The sequence below is a fragment of the Geotrypetes seraphini genome, chromosome 1 (genome assembly GCF_902459505.1).
Source record: "Geotrypetes seraphini chromosome 1, aGeoSer1.1, whole genome shotgun sequence".
NCBI lineage: Eukaryota > Metazoa > Chordata > Amphibia > Gymnophiona > Dermophiidae > Geotrypetes > Geotrypetes seraphini.
Window position 1 is genome coordinate 265,727,071 of NC_047084.1, and position 18,940 is coordinate 265,746,010.

Below are 18,940 nucleotides of genomic sequence, written 5' to 3' on the forward strand. Positions count from 1 at the left end.
ATTAAAAATAAAACATTTATGCAACGCGCAAAATGGAAAAATGTTTAACAAATGTGAAAAAAATCACATAGAAATTGAAAATCTTAATGGAATGTAGATGCTAATCATATGAAACTAACCCAAATACAAACATATTTGAATCTTTAACAAATAAAAGAATGAATGTAAGTCACAACCAATGTGATAATTTTAATATATAAAAAAAATATACAGGCAGTCCCCAGCTTACAAATGTCTTTATGTCGGACTTGCAGTTACCTTCTTCTCCATTCCATGTCCCGTGTCCCTCTCCCTCCTTTCCTCCCTCCATTCTGTGTCCCAAGTCCGTGCCTCCCTTCTGAGGGTGTTTACCTGTTCTGGTTGGCTCCCTCCTCCTCCTTTCAGCCGCACTTGTTTCTCTTCAAAATTGGCTCCTACACGCGGCCTGCGGCTGACCCAGAAGCCTTCCCTCTGACGTCAGAGGGAAGTTCCCTCCAAAATCAGAGGGAGGACTTCTGGGTTAACTGCAGGCAGCGTGTAGGAAACGCTGCCCACAACTTTGTGAAAAGACACAAGTGCAAACCTTCTATCTTTTCTATTTAAACTACAGTACTTTGAGTACTATTTCTTTAATGTTTTTATAGCCTGTGTGGCATAAACACCACTGCACATTTGACTGTGGCATAATAGCCAACCTCAATTGCTGTCAGTGCTCCTGATGCTAATGTGCTATGAACAATAAGATGAAGACTTAAACTTTAAACCAGGGATGAAGCTTTCAAAAGTGAAACAATAAGAGCTCCTGTTGGGTCAAAAGCTAACTATTAGCTTCATCTAATTATAGTTCAGTTTATTGAAAGTTACGGCACAATTCTAGTGGGAGATTATAGAGCCTGTGATGATAATAAGAACATAAGAATTGCCGCTGCTGGATCAGACCAGTGGTCTATCGTGCCCAGCAGTCCGCTCACGCAGTGGCCCCTAGATCAAAGATCAGTGCCCTAACTGAGACTAGCCCTACCTGCGTAATTTCCAGTTTAGCAGGAACTTGTCCAACTGTCTTGAATCCCTGGAGGGTGTTTTCCCCTATAACAGCCTCAGGAAGAGCATTCCAGCTTTCCACCACTCTCTGGGTGAAGAACTTCCTTACGTTTGTACGGAACAAGGTTATTGAACAAGTTGAAATCGCTGGGATTAGAGGAAACACTAGCTGCATGGGTTAAGGATTGGCTGAGCGGTAGACTTCAGAGAGTGATGGTAAATGGTACCCCATCCAAAACATCGAATGTAACCAGTGAAGTGCCACAGGGCTCGGTCTTGGGTCCAATCCTATTCAACATATTCATAAGTGATATGACCCAAGGGATCAGAGGAAAAATATCATTGTTCGCCGACGACGCCAAACTGTGCAACATAGTAGGTAAAAGCACTATGCCTGACAATATGACACAGGACCTACTACTATTAGAACAATGGTCATCGACTTGGCAGCTTAACTTCAATGCTAAAAAATGCAAAGTGATGCACCTGGGTAAAAGAAATCTGTGCAGGACTTACACGTTAAATAGTGAGACCTTAGTTAGGACCACGGAAGAACGGGATTTAGGAGTAATCATTAGTGATGACATGAAAACTGCCAATCAGGTGGAAAAGGCTTCCTCTAAGGCAAGGCAAATGATGGGTTGTATCCGTAGAGGTTTTATCAGCAGGATGCCAGAGGTCATAATGCCACTGTATAGATCCATGGTGAGACCTCATTTGGAATATTGTGTTCAATTCTGGAGACCACATTACCGGAAAGATGTGCTGAGAATGGAGTCAGTTTAGCGGATGGCCACCAGGATGGTCTCGGGGCTCAAAGATCTTCCGAATGAAGTAAGGCTGAATAAATTGCAGCTGTACTCACTTGAAGAACGAAGAGAGAGAGGGGACATGATCGAGACATTTAAATATATCACGGGTCGTATCGAGGTGGAAGAGGATATCTTCCGTCTTATAGGACCTTCTTCCACCAGAGGGCATCCGCTGAAAATCAGGGGAGGGAAATTTCATGGTGACTCCAGAAAGTATTTTTTCACTGAGAGGGTGGTCGATCATTGGAATGAACTCCCAAGGCAGGTGATTGAGGCCAACAGCGTGTCAGATTTCAAAAATAAATGGGATATTCATGTGGGATCTCTAATGAGGTAAGGGCAGGGGGTGGTGAGCAAAATCAAGGAGAAGGGTCAATAGAGTGGGCAGACTTGATGGGCTTTGGCCCTTTTCTGCCGTCATTTTTCTATGTTTCTAATCTATCGCATTTTAATTTTAGAGAGTGTCCTCTCATTCTCCCTACCTTGGAGAGGGTGAACAACCTGTCTTTATCTACTAAGTCTATTCCCTTCATTATCTTGAATGTTTTGATCATGTCCCCTTCTCAGTCTCCTCTTTTCAAGGGAGAAGAGGCCCAGTTTCTCCAATCTCTCACTGTATGGTAACTCTTCAAGCCCCTTAACCATTTTAGTTGCTCTTCTCTGGACTCTTTTGAGTAGTACCATGTCCTTCTTCATGTAAATAAACACCAGCATGTTGCAGCTGTTTGAGGCTCTATCTCCACTACTGAATATACCATATGTAATTGTTTTTGACCTTTACTTGTCTGTTTTTTGATGGTTACTATAGTGAGTTGAGTAAGTTGTGTTCCACAATCTTTGAATTGTTGATACTTAATAAATACACACGGATTCTCAAATGATCTGCGTTACATACAAATTCAACTTAAGAACAGTTTTAAAAACAGAACTCGTTCTTAACGTAGGGACTGCCTCTAATGTGACAGTAAAGTACCTTGTAAAATATACTATTGCCAACTTATTGAAACAAAAGCATGAAGAGATACAACATAAGAAAAACATTATGCAAAGTACAACGTAATGAACTTATTGTTAAAAGGAAGCAAATATAAGGACAAACTGCTTAATCTTCTAATGCAGAAATGAAAATGTATCATAGAAAACCACTTTGTCACTGCATAAAACTAGATAAAATTAGGCAGCGGACAAAGGTAAGAAGAACAAACGGGGAAGAAAAAAAATTTAAAAAATACAACCTCAATTACAGAATATATTAAAAAGTAGACAGATTATAGATGTTTCTCCAAATGTTGGAATCTCTTTTTTTTTTAATTCCTTTTCACATTTTGTTTTCTGAACTCTGTTAGATTCCTGGAGAAAAGCAATGGTTGTATTCTTCTCTTCATCTTTCCACATGGTTGAGTATCTCTGGAAGGCATCTGATACATTTCCTACTATTCTTGTGAAGATATTCAGTCGCACCTACAACTCAGCATAAGGTTCTCTTTTCCTATTAGAGATGGGCACAGATAATATTGGGTAAAAAAAAGTAGCAATGGTATCTCTTTAGGCTTGCAGTATATAAATCAAAAATATTTTCCCTTTAGTTCTGCTTATAAGATGGACTCATCAGAAAATCTTTGTATATTTATCCTTCATTAGAAGCTGCTGCCTATGAAACCAAGATGCTGAATTTTCATTCTTGAATTGGGTTTTAAAATATTGCCAATTGCAAGTGATTGTAGATCAGTGTCTCTCAAACTGTGTGTGCCACAAGAGATTCCAGAATTTTACCTTTATTTTAAAAAAATTCCCTTCATAAGTATACACTAGAATAGATGACATGTATGTCGCATATACAAGAGTCTGTCAATGTTATCAGTGTCTGTGTGCGTAAGGATACAACCTCCCAGACAAGCATCATTCATTAATGTGATAGTTTGAAAACTAACGACAGTAGATATCCTAACTTGAGCAACAAAGCAATCAAGGCTTTGCTACCATTTGGTTCTTCAGATGTAATAAATTAAATAGAAAAAAGATCGACTGCAGATGGTAGATCAAGTTTCAAGTTTATTTTATAATTTGATTAATCGCCTATTCCAAATTCTAAGCGATGTACAAGTCAACAAAATACATAGTTAAAATAAGCATACATAACTAACAAAGGACTAAGACTACAAAACATAATAAAAAAACTCATTTTCAAATACAATGAGACAAAAGGCAAGGCAAGGAAAGAAATACAATCTAATTAATATAGGAGCAAACAATTAGGGATTGCATGAAATGCATGTTTGCTTATCAACTATTGAGCCATATTTTGGAGTTAACTTGCACTCAAAACAAGCACATCCATCACATTGATCAGCAATTCTATTCTATCTACTTTAGTTTCACTGTTATTACAATTACCCAAATATAGCTTTAAGAATAAAAAAAATAATAACTTTCAAATTTAATTTTTTGTTGGTTTTGCAATTTTTATAATTTCAATTACAATGTGCCACAAAAAACATTTGCTCCATTTAGTGTGCTGGAGCTAAAAAAAAAAGTTTGAGACACACTGTTGTAGATGTTTCACAGAAGTATGGATAATGCGACATCTTGTGGGTAAATGGAGGAACTACTAGAAATCCCAGAAGGAGTAAATATTAATGATCACACTATGGGCTCCTTTTACTAAGCTGCGATAGCGTTTTTAGCACGCACAGAATTTTAGTATGCACTAAACCCACGCTATGTGGCTCGAACTAATGCCAGCTCAATGCTGGCATTAGCGCCTAGCGCGCGGGGCAATTTAGCACGCGCTAAAACCGCTATCGCACCTTAGTAAAAGGAGCCTTATATGTTGTCAAACTGGTACCAAAACTGATTTGGATTTTTTAGAAAAAATACCTTTTCTTGAGTGTGGTGCTGTGGTTAAAGCTAATCCCCCCCATTGTGAGCCCACCAGGATAGATAGGGAAATATGCCTGAGTACCTGAATAAATTCATGTAAACTGTTCTGAGCTCCCCTGGGAGAACAGTATAGAAAAATAAATAAATACATAAATACATTAAGAGAATTGGCTGTGTGAATCCTGAGTCAAAAGGCAATCTGACCAAAGACTCCCTCAAAAGGTACTATTACTACTAGAAATACAATTTAGAAAATAGAAAATAATTTTTAAAGAAATCATTGGCAGGGACCACTTAGCTATTCTTGTGCAGGCCACCAATTTCTTGCAGGAGTATCAAAGTCCCTCCTCGAGGGCTGCAATCCAGTCGGGTTTTCAGGATTTCCCCAATGAATATGCATGAGATCTATTAGCATACAATGAAAGCAGTGCATGCAATTAGATCTCGTGCATACTCATTGGGGAAATCCTGAAAACCCGCCTGGATTGCGGCCCTTGAGGAGGGACTTTGACACCCCTGTCTTAGAGTAACTGTGGACATGGACCCGCTTGCTGCTTTGACAACAGAAGTGTGGCAGAGGAGGGAGCCGACGAGAGGAGGTAAACGAGGGAGGCACAAATTTGGGATGCGGAACAGAGGGGGATGACGAGGAGTGCATTAGGACATGGAAGGGAGGAGGAGGGTCGCGTTGGGACAGGAAGGGAGGAAGAGGGACTGCATTGGCATCGGAACGGAGAAGCAGGGTTGTGTTGGGACACAGAAGGAAGGAAGGGGGCACAAACTTTGGACAAGGGATGAAAGATAGGATAGAGGAAGCATGAACATGGGACACAGAATGGAGTGAGGGAGGGGAGCATGAACTTGGGCTATAGAATGGAAGAATGGAGGAAGTGAGGGAAAGATGCTGAGGTAGGGAGAGAATAGGAAGAGAGAATTGCTGGGAATGGGTGTCAGAGAGGGAAAGAGATGGTGCACATGAGGAAATAAAGCAGGTGAATTGTTGGGCATAGGGAGGGAGAAAGAAATACTGGACATGGTGGTGGGAGAGGCATAAGGTACAGATGCATGGGCAAGAGAGATGAGAGGGAGATGTGGATTGCAGACCAATCTCTTAGAATACCTGTGGAGCCAGTCTGCTTTGTGTTTCATTGAAAGCTCGGGGTCCATTTCACTGGGAGCTTGCTCACCTGCTGATTTATCAGAGGCTTGAGCACAGGGTGTGGGTGACCTGTTTGGATATCAGGGAGCTGGCTGTATATAATCTCCCCCCATCACATTGCATAGGGCTATAGGAGTGGGAGTCTTCGGTCAGAGTCCTCTTGACCAGCAGACAGAAGATTTCCAGTGGTGGAGTTGTTTCCAGCAGTTTTCTGAGGCAGAGATTCTTTCACTGCAGGCATGCTGCTGCAAGCTGACAAGGCACCAGAGAAGCTACAGTGAGAACTCCCATTATTCCCTATGGGGAAAATAAGGGTGTTCAGAAAAAGTTAGAATTAAAGGTTTCTGGGGTTAGGGTTAGTTTTTCCCCAACCTCTAAAACCACTTCTTTTTTTTTAGGTTTCAGGGACGCTCCCACAGGCTGTTTTTGGTGCGATTTTACTGGCAGCTGCCATCTTGGATTTTAATTGATCTTTTCAAAAACTTCAATCTACCTCAAAACCCCTTGTTTTGACCAATAATGGATTTCTCAGGCCAACTGCCCTTCTATCTACATGGGAGAAAGGGGAGGAGCTTTGGGCTCAGCTTCCTTAGAGTCCTCCAGGGCAGAGAACCTCAAAAGGCCTGGTCAACAGGATAGAGATCCTGTGCAGAAGTTGCACGTAGTGAGGGTGCAAAACAGAAGCGCTTGGAGGTTGTGGAGATCCAACAACCCCAGTCAGAGGTTCTGCAGGGATCTTTGGGGCCACCTGTTCAGAGTTTCAGACTGTCAGTCTCTTGTGGAGAGCCTATTTGATGGGTCCGGGAGCACGGCGCTGCCTGCGACCATGCTAGTGCTAGCACAGGGAGAGTTCCTGCCTAAGAAGGCTTCCCTGCCTCGGCACTAGCCAGCTCCAAGCATCAGTGACCAATCAGAGCAGAACTCTGAGGACTGCCTTTATTATCTTTAAGGCTCAGCTGCATCCTTGGAGTATCTGGGATGCCTGTCTGAGGCCAGAGGTCAGGAGGATATGGCTGCACTTGAACAGAGTGACAATCCTCAGTGCAGCATCTGTTCAAGTTCACCACTGTTTCACATGTTATTTCGGACACTCTCTGAGCTGAATTTGGACCCTCAGCAGCCCTCTAGCTCCCAGTATTGTGTCGTGTGCGGTACAAACACACAGACTCACCTTCTTTCCAGCTCATCCAGACATCACCTCGTTAGTCATTGACAAATGGGAATCCCCAGAAAGTTTCCTAAAGATGGCGAAAGCTATGTTCAGGCTTTACTCTATGGCTCCAGATTTCCAATAGTTATTTTCTCAGCCGAAGGTGTATTCTATGATAGCTCAAGTGACCAAATGTACCTCCCTTCCTAGTGAGGGAGGGGTGATGCTGAAGAACACACAGGATCGCAAAGTGGATGTGATCCTTAAGAGGCAGTATGAAGTGCTAGACTTGAGTATCAAAGGAGGCAGTGGCTGCTTCCTTTGTGGCACAGGCGTGTCATACAAGTTCCTCATGAGAGGCTCTTGAGAAAATTAAGAGTCATGGGATAGATGTAGTCCTAAGGAGTTGGAGGACATCTGTTCCCACATGATTATGGAAGGAGTGGATTATGTGACAAGCTCTTTATGATATCAGAGTCATGAGCAAGATATTGGCATATGCCGTTTCTACCCACCAGATGTTCTGGATTAGGCAGTAGGCAGGCAATTCAGCCTCCATGGCTATCTTAAGCAATTTACTCTTTAAGCCAGTGGTCTCAAACTCAAACCCTTTGCAGGGCCACATTTTGGATTTGTAGGTACTTGGAGGGCCGCAGAAAAAATAGTTAATGTCTTATTAAAGAAATGACAATATTGCATTTATAGTTTATAAATCTTTCCTTTTGGCCAAGTCTTAATAATAATATTGTCATTTATAGCTAAAGAGACACATGTTCAAGAGACTGTTTTATTTTACTTTTGTGATTATGATAAACATACCGAGGGCCTCAAAATAGTAGCTGGCGGGCCACATGTGGCTCCCGGGCCGCAAGTTTGAGACCACTGCTTTAAGCGGTAGACGATTTTTGGCAAAGACTTGGACAACCTCATGGCCAGTGTGTTGGATCACTGCCCCAAATCTCTACCAGATAGCAGACCTTGATGTTCCATCAGGGGCAGCAGTGGCATTTTTGGTTCCTCTCAGAGATCCCACCAGTTCTTCTTTGATTCTTCTTCCCAGAAACCTTTCAAAGGGTCCAAACCATGATTTATGTCTTACAAGATTTAGTTTGTGTCATCTGCTTTGTTGTCCCCTAAATTTTGTAATTTTACTGATTTGTACATCGCTTAGAATTTTGAATAAGCGATCAATCAAATTTATATTAAACTTGAAACTTGATTTGGCAACTACAAAAGCCAACAATCCTTGGGGTCACATGGTGATGCAGCCACCAAAAACCCACAGCGATGTCAAACCTCCTCACACTGACAGCAGACTGTCAGTTTTCTGGAGGGAATGGGAACAGCTCTCAGACCACTGGGTCCTGGACATTATTCGAGAGGGGCACAAGATCAAGTTCTCACCCTCCTCTGGATCTATTCCTTGACTCCCCCACTGGACAGCCAGAAAAGGAGGCCAGGATCTGAGCGATGGTACAACGACTCTTAGACATTCATGCCACAGAACCAATTCTCAAAGAATAATTGGGCTCTGTAAGATACTTCATAATGCCTAAGAAATGCACAGAAGAATGAAGTGTAAGTAAGCGCCGACCGATTTTCATTTTTTACAAAATGACAGAAAAAGTTGAACAATGCTACTGCATTAAATTTTGTGTAAAGTGGAAATGATCCGCAAGATTCAACAGGCCTTTGGGGATGAAGCAATGGGCACCACATAGTCAGCGATGTCCAACCTGCGGCCCTGTGAAGTATTTTGTGTGGCCCCGGTCAAGGGTGATGCCGTGTTTTCCTCTGCTGCCCCCTGGTGTTTACAGTCTTGCCAGCTCCCTCCTCTGTCATGCTGCAGCGTTTGCACATTTGTGTGGCCTCAGAAACATTTTTTTCGGCCAATGTGGCCCAGGGAAGCCAAAAGGTTGGACAACCCTGCATAGATAAAGGAGTGGTACAACCACTTCAGAGATGGCCGCACATCAGTGGAGAGTGATGTCGCTGGATCTTTCCTCTTCCCCTATCCAGCCAATGATTCTGCAATTTCTTGAGTACCAAATGTCCGCCAACCCTCTGCCAGGATATCAGGGGCCAGACGCCGCAGTGTCCAGTGTGGGAGCACTTAACTCTCTGGAGAACCATCTCCCTGTCGCCTCCGATTATCTCTATGCCTCCTTGTCCAGCAGAGGCACGGAGTATTGAATATAGCCTCAGGCAAGAGGAGAAGACCCTGGAGCTGGACTTAGGCGGAGCTTCACCTGCTAGAGTATTGCAAGGTTGGGAGAACCCCCAGGGAGTTGAAGAGTCGACAGCAGTACCTGCAGTCACTCTGGAGACACTTCTTGCGGCCATAAAGAAGCTGGATTTGACAATGGGAAAAAACAGTTCAGGATATGGAGGTAATGGTAGATGAATCCCTTCCTTGAGCTTAGTCATCCCGCTGGATGATCATCTATGCTTACCACCCAGGCTCTTGCTTCATGAAGAGATTCATCTTTGGCTTGGGCTCTTTTAAACCCCTCCCAGGCCATCCACCATTCAGGGCTCATTAGTTAGGATCAGTTCTGCGGGTTCTTGGTTCCCTAGCTGAGGTGCCAGGTCCATGGCAGCTTCCAGGGTTCCGGACCCCTGCTCGGTTGAACTCTGCCTCCGGTGCTGGGACTTGCTTGCACTTTCATCTTGAAAAGGTTTGAGTTATTCCAAGGAAAGAACTCTTGAGGATTCTCGTTGTGGTCACTAGGTTGTCCGGCAAGCCCCAAGGGGAAAAAGTCTTTTACCAACACTACAGAATAGGGTATCCATGGCAGGACGGTGGCTTCTACTTGAGCCAACCCTACAGGGGTTAGCAGGCTGATGAGTGCTTTCGGGTATTGTCAGACTTCTCCATGCACCCGTTAGTCCAACTGTATTGGTACAGTTTATCTGGGACCAGTCCAGTAGGTCTCTTCTGATTAACCCCTTCACGCTCCCCTCAGGTGGACTTTGATTATCCCTGTGGAATTCAGAAGCGGGGCCTTTTCCGCTATATTACAAGTTCACATCAATCTCTTCTTGGGCAGTTCCTGGACAATCCCTGGCAAAGTGTCCTCAGGACCCACAAGAAAACAAAACTGGTGACGGGATTTCTGTTCCCTGTCTGTCGCGAGGCTGTAGCATTTGAGGGCTTGCCAATCTTCCTGGGGCTGCTCTCGGGGAAGCTGGTGAAATTTAAGGGAGAACGGGATAGAAAATTAAATAAATAAATAGAAAAAATTCAAAGAAGAGCGACCAAGATGTTAAAGGGGATGGAACTCCTCTCATATGAGGAAAGCCTAAAGAGGTAAGGGCTCTTCAGCTTGGAAAAGAAACGGCTGAGGGGAGATATGATTGAAATCTACAAAATCCTGAGTGATGTAGAATGAGTACAAGGGGATCAGGTTGTTGTTTTTTTTACTGCATCATGGTTTACAAAGATTAGGGAACACTCAATATAGTCACAGAATAATACTTTAAAACCAATAGAAGGAAATATTTTTTTCACTCAGATAATAGTTAAGCTCTGGAACGTGTTGCCAGAGGATGTGGTAAGAGCAGTTAATGTAGCTAGTTTTAAAAAAGGTTTGGACAAGTTCCTAGAGGAAAAGTCCATAGTCTGCTGTTGAGACAGACATGGGAAAAGCCACTGCTTGCCCTGGATCAGTAGAATGGAATGCTGCTACTATTTGGGTTTTTGCCATGTACTTGTGACTTGGATTGGCCTCCGTGAAGATGGGATTCTGGGCTAAATGGACCATTAGTCTGACTTAGTAAGGCTATTCTTAGTCTTTCAGAGAGCGATCTAGATCAAATTGATTTCTGAAGAGCATGTCTTCAGATATTTGCGAAATGTAGTATACACTTTGGTAACTCGGATCTCCACAGGAAGTGAGTGCCAGGCTCCTACAGACAGTGGCAAAATAACTATCAGAACTTACACCTTTATCCTCACCTTTATCTCTCTACAGCAATGCGCTCCTAAATGGACGCACTACAAAAAATCTCCATCGGCTACAATGAGTACAAAACATCGCTATCAGACTCCTGAAGAATCTCTACATATGAGACCTGATCACTCTGGCATTATGGGCTGCCCACTAGCTGTTAATTGACAAATGATATATAGTCAAAGGTCTAGTAATGGTTCAGCCTATATGGCTTCTAAACTTCCGCTCTATGATCCAAATTGACCGTTTCACTCACAAGAAGAAAAGCGATTATGCACACCCTCATGACACACCCTCCACCTTGAGAATGCCCTAAAAAGATCTTATTCACAGTACCTACCTCGCCTTTGGAACAAACTACCTACCCGTATATGATCATTAGACAGTCTGCTGAACTTCAGGAAGGCAATAAAATCTCACCTCTTTTCCTGACCCTCTCTGAGAAGGCGCCAATCCAAATTCCCCAAACCTTCTGATAAGGTGCTCCAACCCTCCACTGTCTGGAGTCTCAAATTCTATGTGCTTCATCCTATATTTATTTAAAAAAAAAATTCTTGCCATCTTACCTAGGCTGCTTACAAAAATACAATCATAATATGAAAACATACATGCAATCACATACAATAATTTTGTCCACAAAACAAATACATCACCGTGTTTTCTCATACAATGAGCTAGATTCACTTACCTGCTTTGTGTGCCTGATCCATGCAGGCCTGACCAATCCACAAAACAAAAAAAACTCAAATGAGGAACGTCCCCTCCGACTGCACGGATTGCTAGGGTGCGATCCCGACACATGCACAGACCATCTATAATGATCTGCGCATGTGTCTAAGAGCCGTGACTTTTTAAAAAAAACTTTTACTAGCCCAGCAAGCCCGTGGTTTTAAACCGCTTTAAACCCGTGGGTTAAAACCATGGGCTCACAGTGCGGAGAAGGCCAGGAGAGTCGGGGCGGCAGAAGCAATTTGGGGCAGGCAGGAGACAGCAGGAGATCGGGGCAGGCAGGAGATCAGGGCTGAGACGGGGCAGAGAGCAGATCGGGGCAGGATATCAGGGCTGAGACAGGGCAGCAGATTGGGGCAGAGAAGCAGGGCAGTCGGAAAGGACCTCAGCGACTGGTCCTCAGCAGTCACTTATTTTGGATCGGCCAGCCCAGTCAGTGTTGCTTTTTTTATTTTAGTGAATCGCTTCCTGTCTGCATTTGAATGCCGTTCCCCCCTCATTTGAATGCGCGGATCGGAGGTTGATCGGGACACAGGTTAGTGAATCGGGTTGCAAAGGGCTCACAAACCAATCAGTACACAATCGGTTTGCTTAGTGAATCTAGCTCAATATCTGCTATGCTACAATCTCTCATGCCATGTTTGCCATATTTGCCACTTAATGTTTGTCACTTCATGTCTTCCATGCTTTGTCTTGTTATGCACACTGGCCTTACTGTAGGGCCATGCCAGCTATACCATCTTTGGTACCATTTTTAGGCCTTGGGCTTAGTGATGCTAAAAATCATTTTCACTTCTGACAGTCTTGGAATCTCACAAGCTGCTTGCCTGTTAGCCAAGCGAGGCCCCTCTTGAAATGTGAGATAAGAAGTCTTCAGCATGGACTGGTGGCAGTCAGTGCTGGGCCACCTTATCTCTAGGACAATTTATGATGACATTGGACAGATACTGTGAGACACTGATATTTGACCAGAAAATGCCCTGATAACAAAGACAGCTATTGGATAGAGACCGCAGTAGTGGAAAGAGGAAGACAAGAAGAACAAAGGATTTGGGCAGTTTCAGGCAATTGGTTGTGAGGTGTGGAAAAGGGTAACTTGCAAATGTGTGCAGGAGAGACTAAGACAGCCGGGGTAAGAGTATATGATGCTCCTGTGCATACCCAGGGGTAAGAGTATGTGATGCTCCTGTGCATACCCAGGCTGCCCTGAATCAGGTTGCCAGGATCAGTCTCCTCGTATCTCCCTGCACTAGAGAGAGACCCAGTCTGAGATTGTACCCTGCCAGAGAGTGATTGCACCTATGGTCATCAAAGGATTGACAGCTGTATGTGAGCTGGCATGCATCCTGCCAGGGACTGATACCAGCAGAGGGTCATATTCAGTCTGACAACCCCTGTCAGAGAAGGTCAACTCCCTGCCAGGAGAAGGAAGCGTCATGTGATTAAAGCCTCTGCTTATAAATGGTAAGCCTGCATATCCTATAGTGCGGGGTTAGATAGAGAGAGTTCACATAGCTTGGTTCACATAGCATAGCAGAGTTCACATAGCAGAGTTCTATGCTCTTAGTAACCTAGTTTCTTTGCATAATCTATATTAGTATCATTTTGTGCATAGTTGTCCAGTGTTATTGTGCTCATTTATGAATATTTGCATATGCATGTAACTAAGCTGTGCATTCCCTGTATACATGTGCAAGTTTACTGTGGAGATAACTACTAATTACTTTCAAGACAGTGTAGTCATGACCTATAAGCGAATAGAAAAATGAAAAGTTGTTCTCTGGGATTTACCATTTGTTGCAGTGCACTCCTAGACACCCGAGCGTTTTATTACAAGTAATTATTATATAGGACTGACAAACACTCCTACATTACCATTTTTGCCATGTTAGCCGCGTCTTGTAATACTAGATTTGCTATGCTATGTTTTGCCATATTATGCTTGCCGTGCTATGTCTTACCATACCATGTTTTGTCATATTATGTTTTGCCATCTATGTCAGACAATGGTTGCCATGCCATCTTCTATCATACTATGCCTGAAAATGTATCACAGGGATTAGAGTTACAGTCTCAGCACCCTAAGACTGAGGGTTCAAACCCACACTGCTCCTTGTGACGCTGGGCAAATCACTTGGTCCCCTATTGCCCCAGTTATATTAGATAGATTGTGAGCCTATCAGGACAAAAAAAAATGCTTGAGTACCTGAATAAATCCTAAACCATTCTGAGCTCCCCTGGGAGAACGGTATAGAAAATTGAATAAATAAATAGTTAAAATATTTGCAGGGTTTTTGGGGTTTTTTTTGTATTTTATACCCTTCATAGATGGAAATGATAGTCAGTTGGTTAGAGTTGCAGTGTCCTGTTGATCTGCATAATAGTTCTGTGCATCTGGGGAAGCTGTCAGGAGCATCTCCACTTAGGATCTTAAATGCCATAAGCATAACTTGAAATCAACCTGTTTTTCTAACGGGGGCTAGTAAGTAGTAGTATGACATGATCAAATCTGGATTTGTAGAATATTAGTTTTGCTGCAGAGGTTGCCAGAGGTTGTGGTAAGAGTGGATAGTGTAGCTGGTTTTAAGAAAGGTTTGGGCAATTTCCTGAAGGAAAAGTCCATAGTCTATTATTGAGATTGATGTGGGGGAAGCTACTGCTTGCCCTGGATCAGCAACATGGAATGTTGCTACTCCTTGGGTTTTGGGCAGGTACTAGGGACCTGGATTAGCCACCGTGAGGATGGTCTACTGGGCTTGATAGACCATTGGTCTGACCCAGTAAGGCTATTCTTATATTCTTACCAGCTGGATTATTTTTTAATTAATTTCACAGAGATACCTGAGAGTAGTGTGTTGCTGTAGTCTAGTCATGACAGAATAGTTGACTGTACAAGTATTCTATAGTATTGTTGGCAGGATTAGGGTTACCAGACGTCCAAGAAAACCCAGACATGTCCTCTTTTTAGAGGACTATCTGGGTGCCCAGACGGACTTTCCAAAATCCAGTAATTTGTCTGGGTTTTGGAAAGCCCCGACCTTCGGGCTGTGTCTGGAGGGCCTCTGAGCATGTGGATGATGTCACATGCATCTGCCCAAGCTCAGATATCCTTCAGATGAGGCCCGGAGGTTGGAAAACAAAGATGAGGCTTTGCGGGGGCAGGGCTAGGGGCAGAATGGGGCAGGGTCATGTGTCCGGGTTCCTCTGGACAAAAATCTGGTAACCCTAAGTAGGGTTTTTAACTCTCCTTAATTTTTTAGAGTGTATAAAACAATTCTCTCACTAAACTTTGATGTCTAAGTTGACTCCCGGAACTTTCCAATGTTGAAATCAATTCCGTTTGCTAGTCTAATAGTGGGTGAGATTAATTGAATGTATAATCTGAACCATAAAATGGGGGGGAGGGGTGTTCTGTTTAAAGTTTGTATCTTGCTGCTCAATATTGTACAGGCAGTCCCCGAGTTACAGATGCCCGACTTCAGTACAACTCATACTAAAAAACATAGTTATGGCTTCATTTGATTTCAGTGTGCAGTATTTCCAGTGGCATATAGACTCCTACATTTCTCCTGCAGCAGATTCAGAAATAATGCATGGTCACATTAATAAGAGTGTGTGGTTGTGCATGCTGTACTTTAGAGGGAACACTGGTAGGAACAGTTTCCCCTTTTGTCAGTAGGGAGCTGAGGTATGCAGCAAGAATCTTAAACTCTAGGGCTTCTGAGTTACATATAAATCTGACTTTAAGAACAGCTTTTAAAAACGTAACTCGTAAATTAACCTGGGGCCTGCCTGTACTCTTGTCAAGGCGTCAGTTTGCTGGCCATGTTTATATCATATTAAAATATTTTTACATGATTATTCCGGGTTGATAGGATCATCATGATTATTGGTTTTTAACAAAATCGGGGATGATGGAGTGTACTACAACTCTACAGCCCTAGTGGATCAACAGCAACTTCCAAACCAAGGCCAAGGTTGCTATCCACGAAATCTGGAGTCTGCAGCACGAAGCAGGTTCCACCACTGCCTGCCGTTACCCGATGTGGGTGTGCGGAGGAGGGAGAAGCGGAAGAATAGTTCTTTATTGCGCACAAATGTCACCATCTCTCCCCCCCCCCCCCCCCGCTAGAAATCATGGCCCAGCTCAGGGAACGTCTCTAATATCCATTCCGCAACCACAACAAAACAGTAAACTACCATCACTCCGCTTTTTTTTTCTTGCTTAACACACAAACAGATAAATTTCAGTCAAGGAAGAAAGAGCTTTACCTGTTGTATGAGTATGATTATTTTATGTTTATGCACATCACGCAGAAAACAAAACAAAAGCTAAGCTTTCGTACGTCAGAGCCACATTTATCCTCCGTCCCTAACCTGTCATACCCCCCTCAGCCCGTCCTCTTCTGCTCTTTTCCTCTCAGCAACGTCACAGGCGAGCCCCTTTCATTGGCTCCAACGACTCGAGGCTAAGCTCACCGCCCGGCTGTTTTACATGCGCCCTAGGCCCCAATCGACACAGGGCTAGTATTTAACATGCAGAAATTCAGCCAATCGGCTTGCAAGAGGCTAGGCCACACGTGCTGTTACTAAGCTTCAGGTTCTAAATTGTTGCCGTCTCAACCCCGGCCTATCGCAAGACGGGGGTCGGATCTGTCAACGTTTCCTCCGCGCCCCCATGGGGACCTGACTTTCCAAGGATTGGCTTCCAGGCGGTGCCGGAATCTTTCTCTAGCACAGGATTGGTCTCTTCAACTGTCCATCTACTGTGTCACGCTAGGCCGAGGTGCTGTGTTTTATTGAGGCTTGTAAGTCCCTAGCCACTGAACTCGGCTTTAGTTCGGGTCTACTTCAGCTGTTCCAAAAAAAAAGCAAATTAATAGTAATAGTTACAAAAAAGGGGGGAAAGGAAGACATTTTTTTAAAACAAATTGCAACAATATAAGGACTCGGCTTATTTATTTTTTTTAACTACATACAAACATGGAGTTGAACTCTCTGTTAATCCTCCTGGAAGCAGCAGAATATTTGGAAAGAAGAGACAGAGGTATTGTCAGAGGCTGGGGAGGGGGGGTGCACGAATCCATGGGTCTTACTCCCGTTACTACTCAGTATTTCCTTTCCCCTGACTAATAATTTCTTTTCCTGTAATTTTCCCACAAACCTCGCCCCCCCCCCTCCAAAAAAAAAAAAATTCAATAAAAATAAACAGGTGATGTCTGGTGGGGTCCGAGGACTCTGCGGTTCGAGAGACCACGCAGAGACAAGCAGACAGCAGTACTGAAGAAGGGGGGGTTAAGAATCTTTTCGTAAGGGGGGGGGGATGAAAATTCAGGGTGTTTTGTTAAGTTCTGCATCTTTTGTCTTTGGGTCTCCACTACACGCCTTAGCCCACCTTCAAGTCTAAGGGATTGCTATTAATAAAAGGGGAATAATATTTAGAGTTGTGAGAAAGTTGGTAGTTGGATCAGGCTGACAACAAATGCTTGTTTTGCATCTTGTGTTGCTGCAGTGTTGCTTGTTGATTTCCTGTAAATTGACGACTGCGACTCCGATCGCTAAAGAAAACCTCTTTTGCAAGGAAAGGCCCCCCCCCCTGAACTGATCTTGATTTTATTTTGTTTAATTTTATTGTTTGGCGGCCAGAAGCAGAACATGGCTATGCATCAGTTTTACCCTTCGACAGCGATTACTCTAGGAAAAAAACGAAATCTGTGGCAATGGCAAGAAAATCTCCTAATAACAGGTAAGAGAAAATCATGCGCTAGGTCTTTTTTTTTAAGTAACTGTGGTCAATAATCCTTATCTCATTTGTTGATGCCTGAGAATGTTTTTCTAAATATCTGCAGCTTCCCGTCGCCATTTTTTCCTATATGGGCTTGGCTCTGTTTTGATCTCTCATATAAACACTGCCACGCGTACACCATCTCCTCACCACCGACTGTAGGGGAAACACAGCCATCCTCACGGTGATCTAATTTATTTTACATTCAGTGAATTGTTTTAATTATGTAATTAAGTGGTGGTATTTGCCCTATTTTGCTCTATTTCCTATTGTTATAGAGTTGGGCAAGGGGGAAGAAAGGCAGAGTAAGGAACCATAACTTGATACATATTATTCTGTACTAAATACAAGATTTGTTTACAATGTGTCACGAAATAAATAACCTGCTTTGGGCGATAGTTATCTATAGATTGTGTGCTACAGTGAAAAATGGTTACAGTTAGCATTTTCCTTTGAAACGTCTACATACTGTTTCCTGTCGAGATCAATGGCACTCTACCTAGTAAGTGCTTAGCTAGTAAAATCAAGCCTTCCTTGTATTCTATTCATATATCTTTAGTGTTGTATACTCTACCTGTGCTGGGGATCATGCAGTAATTAGGGGAGGGTTTTGCTGTGCAGGCTCCCTGTTGCTCGCCAGATAACTTAAGTAATGCCCAGAATGAATGTGTACGTGCAAAAGCTACCTTAAAGAGACAGGGTCTCCTTTCTCTGTTTATATTTGTGTGTGTGTGTGTATGCATGTGCCAGATGTAGAGAATGCATTACGTGGGCAATTTTATAATCTAGGTGCCTATATTTACCTGTCCCTTGCACTTGTAAATGTATACACTACTAGTACTTATGTGGGTATCTAATCTACTTATTATCATTTTTATAGCACTGCTAGACCTACGCTATGCTGTTCGTTAGAACATCCATGACTAATCGTGTAAGTGCTAACAGGGCACTTAAGTACTATTCAGCAAATATCCGCTTAACTTACTTAGCATATATTTATAAGGGAAGCCGTGCATAGGCCAGGATCACACTTGTTATGCACTTTGCAGCCTCATTTAGGTACACACACTCGTGCCAGCTGGCTGGTGTAAATGCAGATACCTAAATGTTAGGTGTACCATTTAACAGACACTGGGTATCCAAGTTTCATAATACAACAAGACAATAGGATCATAATGCCCGGAGGTTGTGCAATATGTTTATTTTTTATTTATTTATATTCAACTCAACACAATTTTATCTAAAATCAATGGACAATACAATTAACTGTACATACAAACATGGATGCACCTGGTTAGAGAATTGCCTCCTAAAGAAAGGCCTGTTCTACTAAGTGTTTTCTTATAGATGTAGCCTGGGAAGAAAAGCCTTATTATATTGGGTCTTAAGGGAGTAATTGTATAATAGTGTGCCCTTATAGATTCCTGGAAGGTGCATGATTGGTACATGTTA

The 18,940-nt window shown here is 43.0% G+C and overlaps 1 protein-coding gene and 1 long non-coding RNA gene across 3 annotated transcripts in view; one reads left to right on the forward strand and one right to left on the reverse strand.

Annotated features, from left to right (window-relative positions):
* Positions 1 to 2,966: 2,966 nt before the first annotated feature.
* LOC117363292 lies at positions 2,967 to 18,128 on the reverse strand. Of its 2 annotated transcripts, none has more exons than XR_004540019.1 (3): positions 18,063 to 18,128; positions 11,395 to 11,503; positions 2,967 to 3,321 (listed from the first exon to the last, which is right to left on the reverse strand). It is a non-coding gene; the product is annotated as an uncharacterized LOC117363292 (long non-coding RNA). The 2 variants fall into 2 exon arrangements; XR_004540018.1 differs by lacking the exon at positions 18,063 to 18,128 and adding an exon at positions 15,976 to 16,109.
* MXD4 (MAX dimerization protein 4) overlaps positions 16,542 to 18,940 on the forward strand; it is an 84,742-nt gene continuing 82,343 nt past the window's right edge. The window contains exons 1-2 of the mRNA XM_033950747.1: positions 16,542 to 16,750; positions 17,350 to 17,449. Coding sequence (XP_033806638.1) covers positions 16,687 to 16,750; positions 17,350 to 17,449 — 164 coding nt within the window. The 5' untranslated portion in view covers positions 16,542 to 16,686. The remainder of the gene's footprint in view (positions 16,751 to 17,349; positions 17,450 to 18,940) is intronic.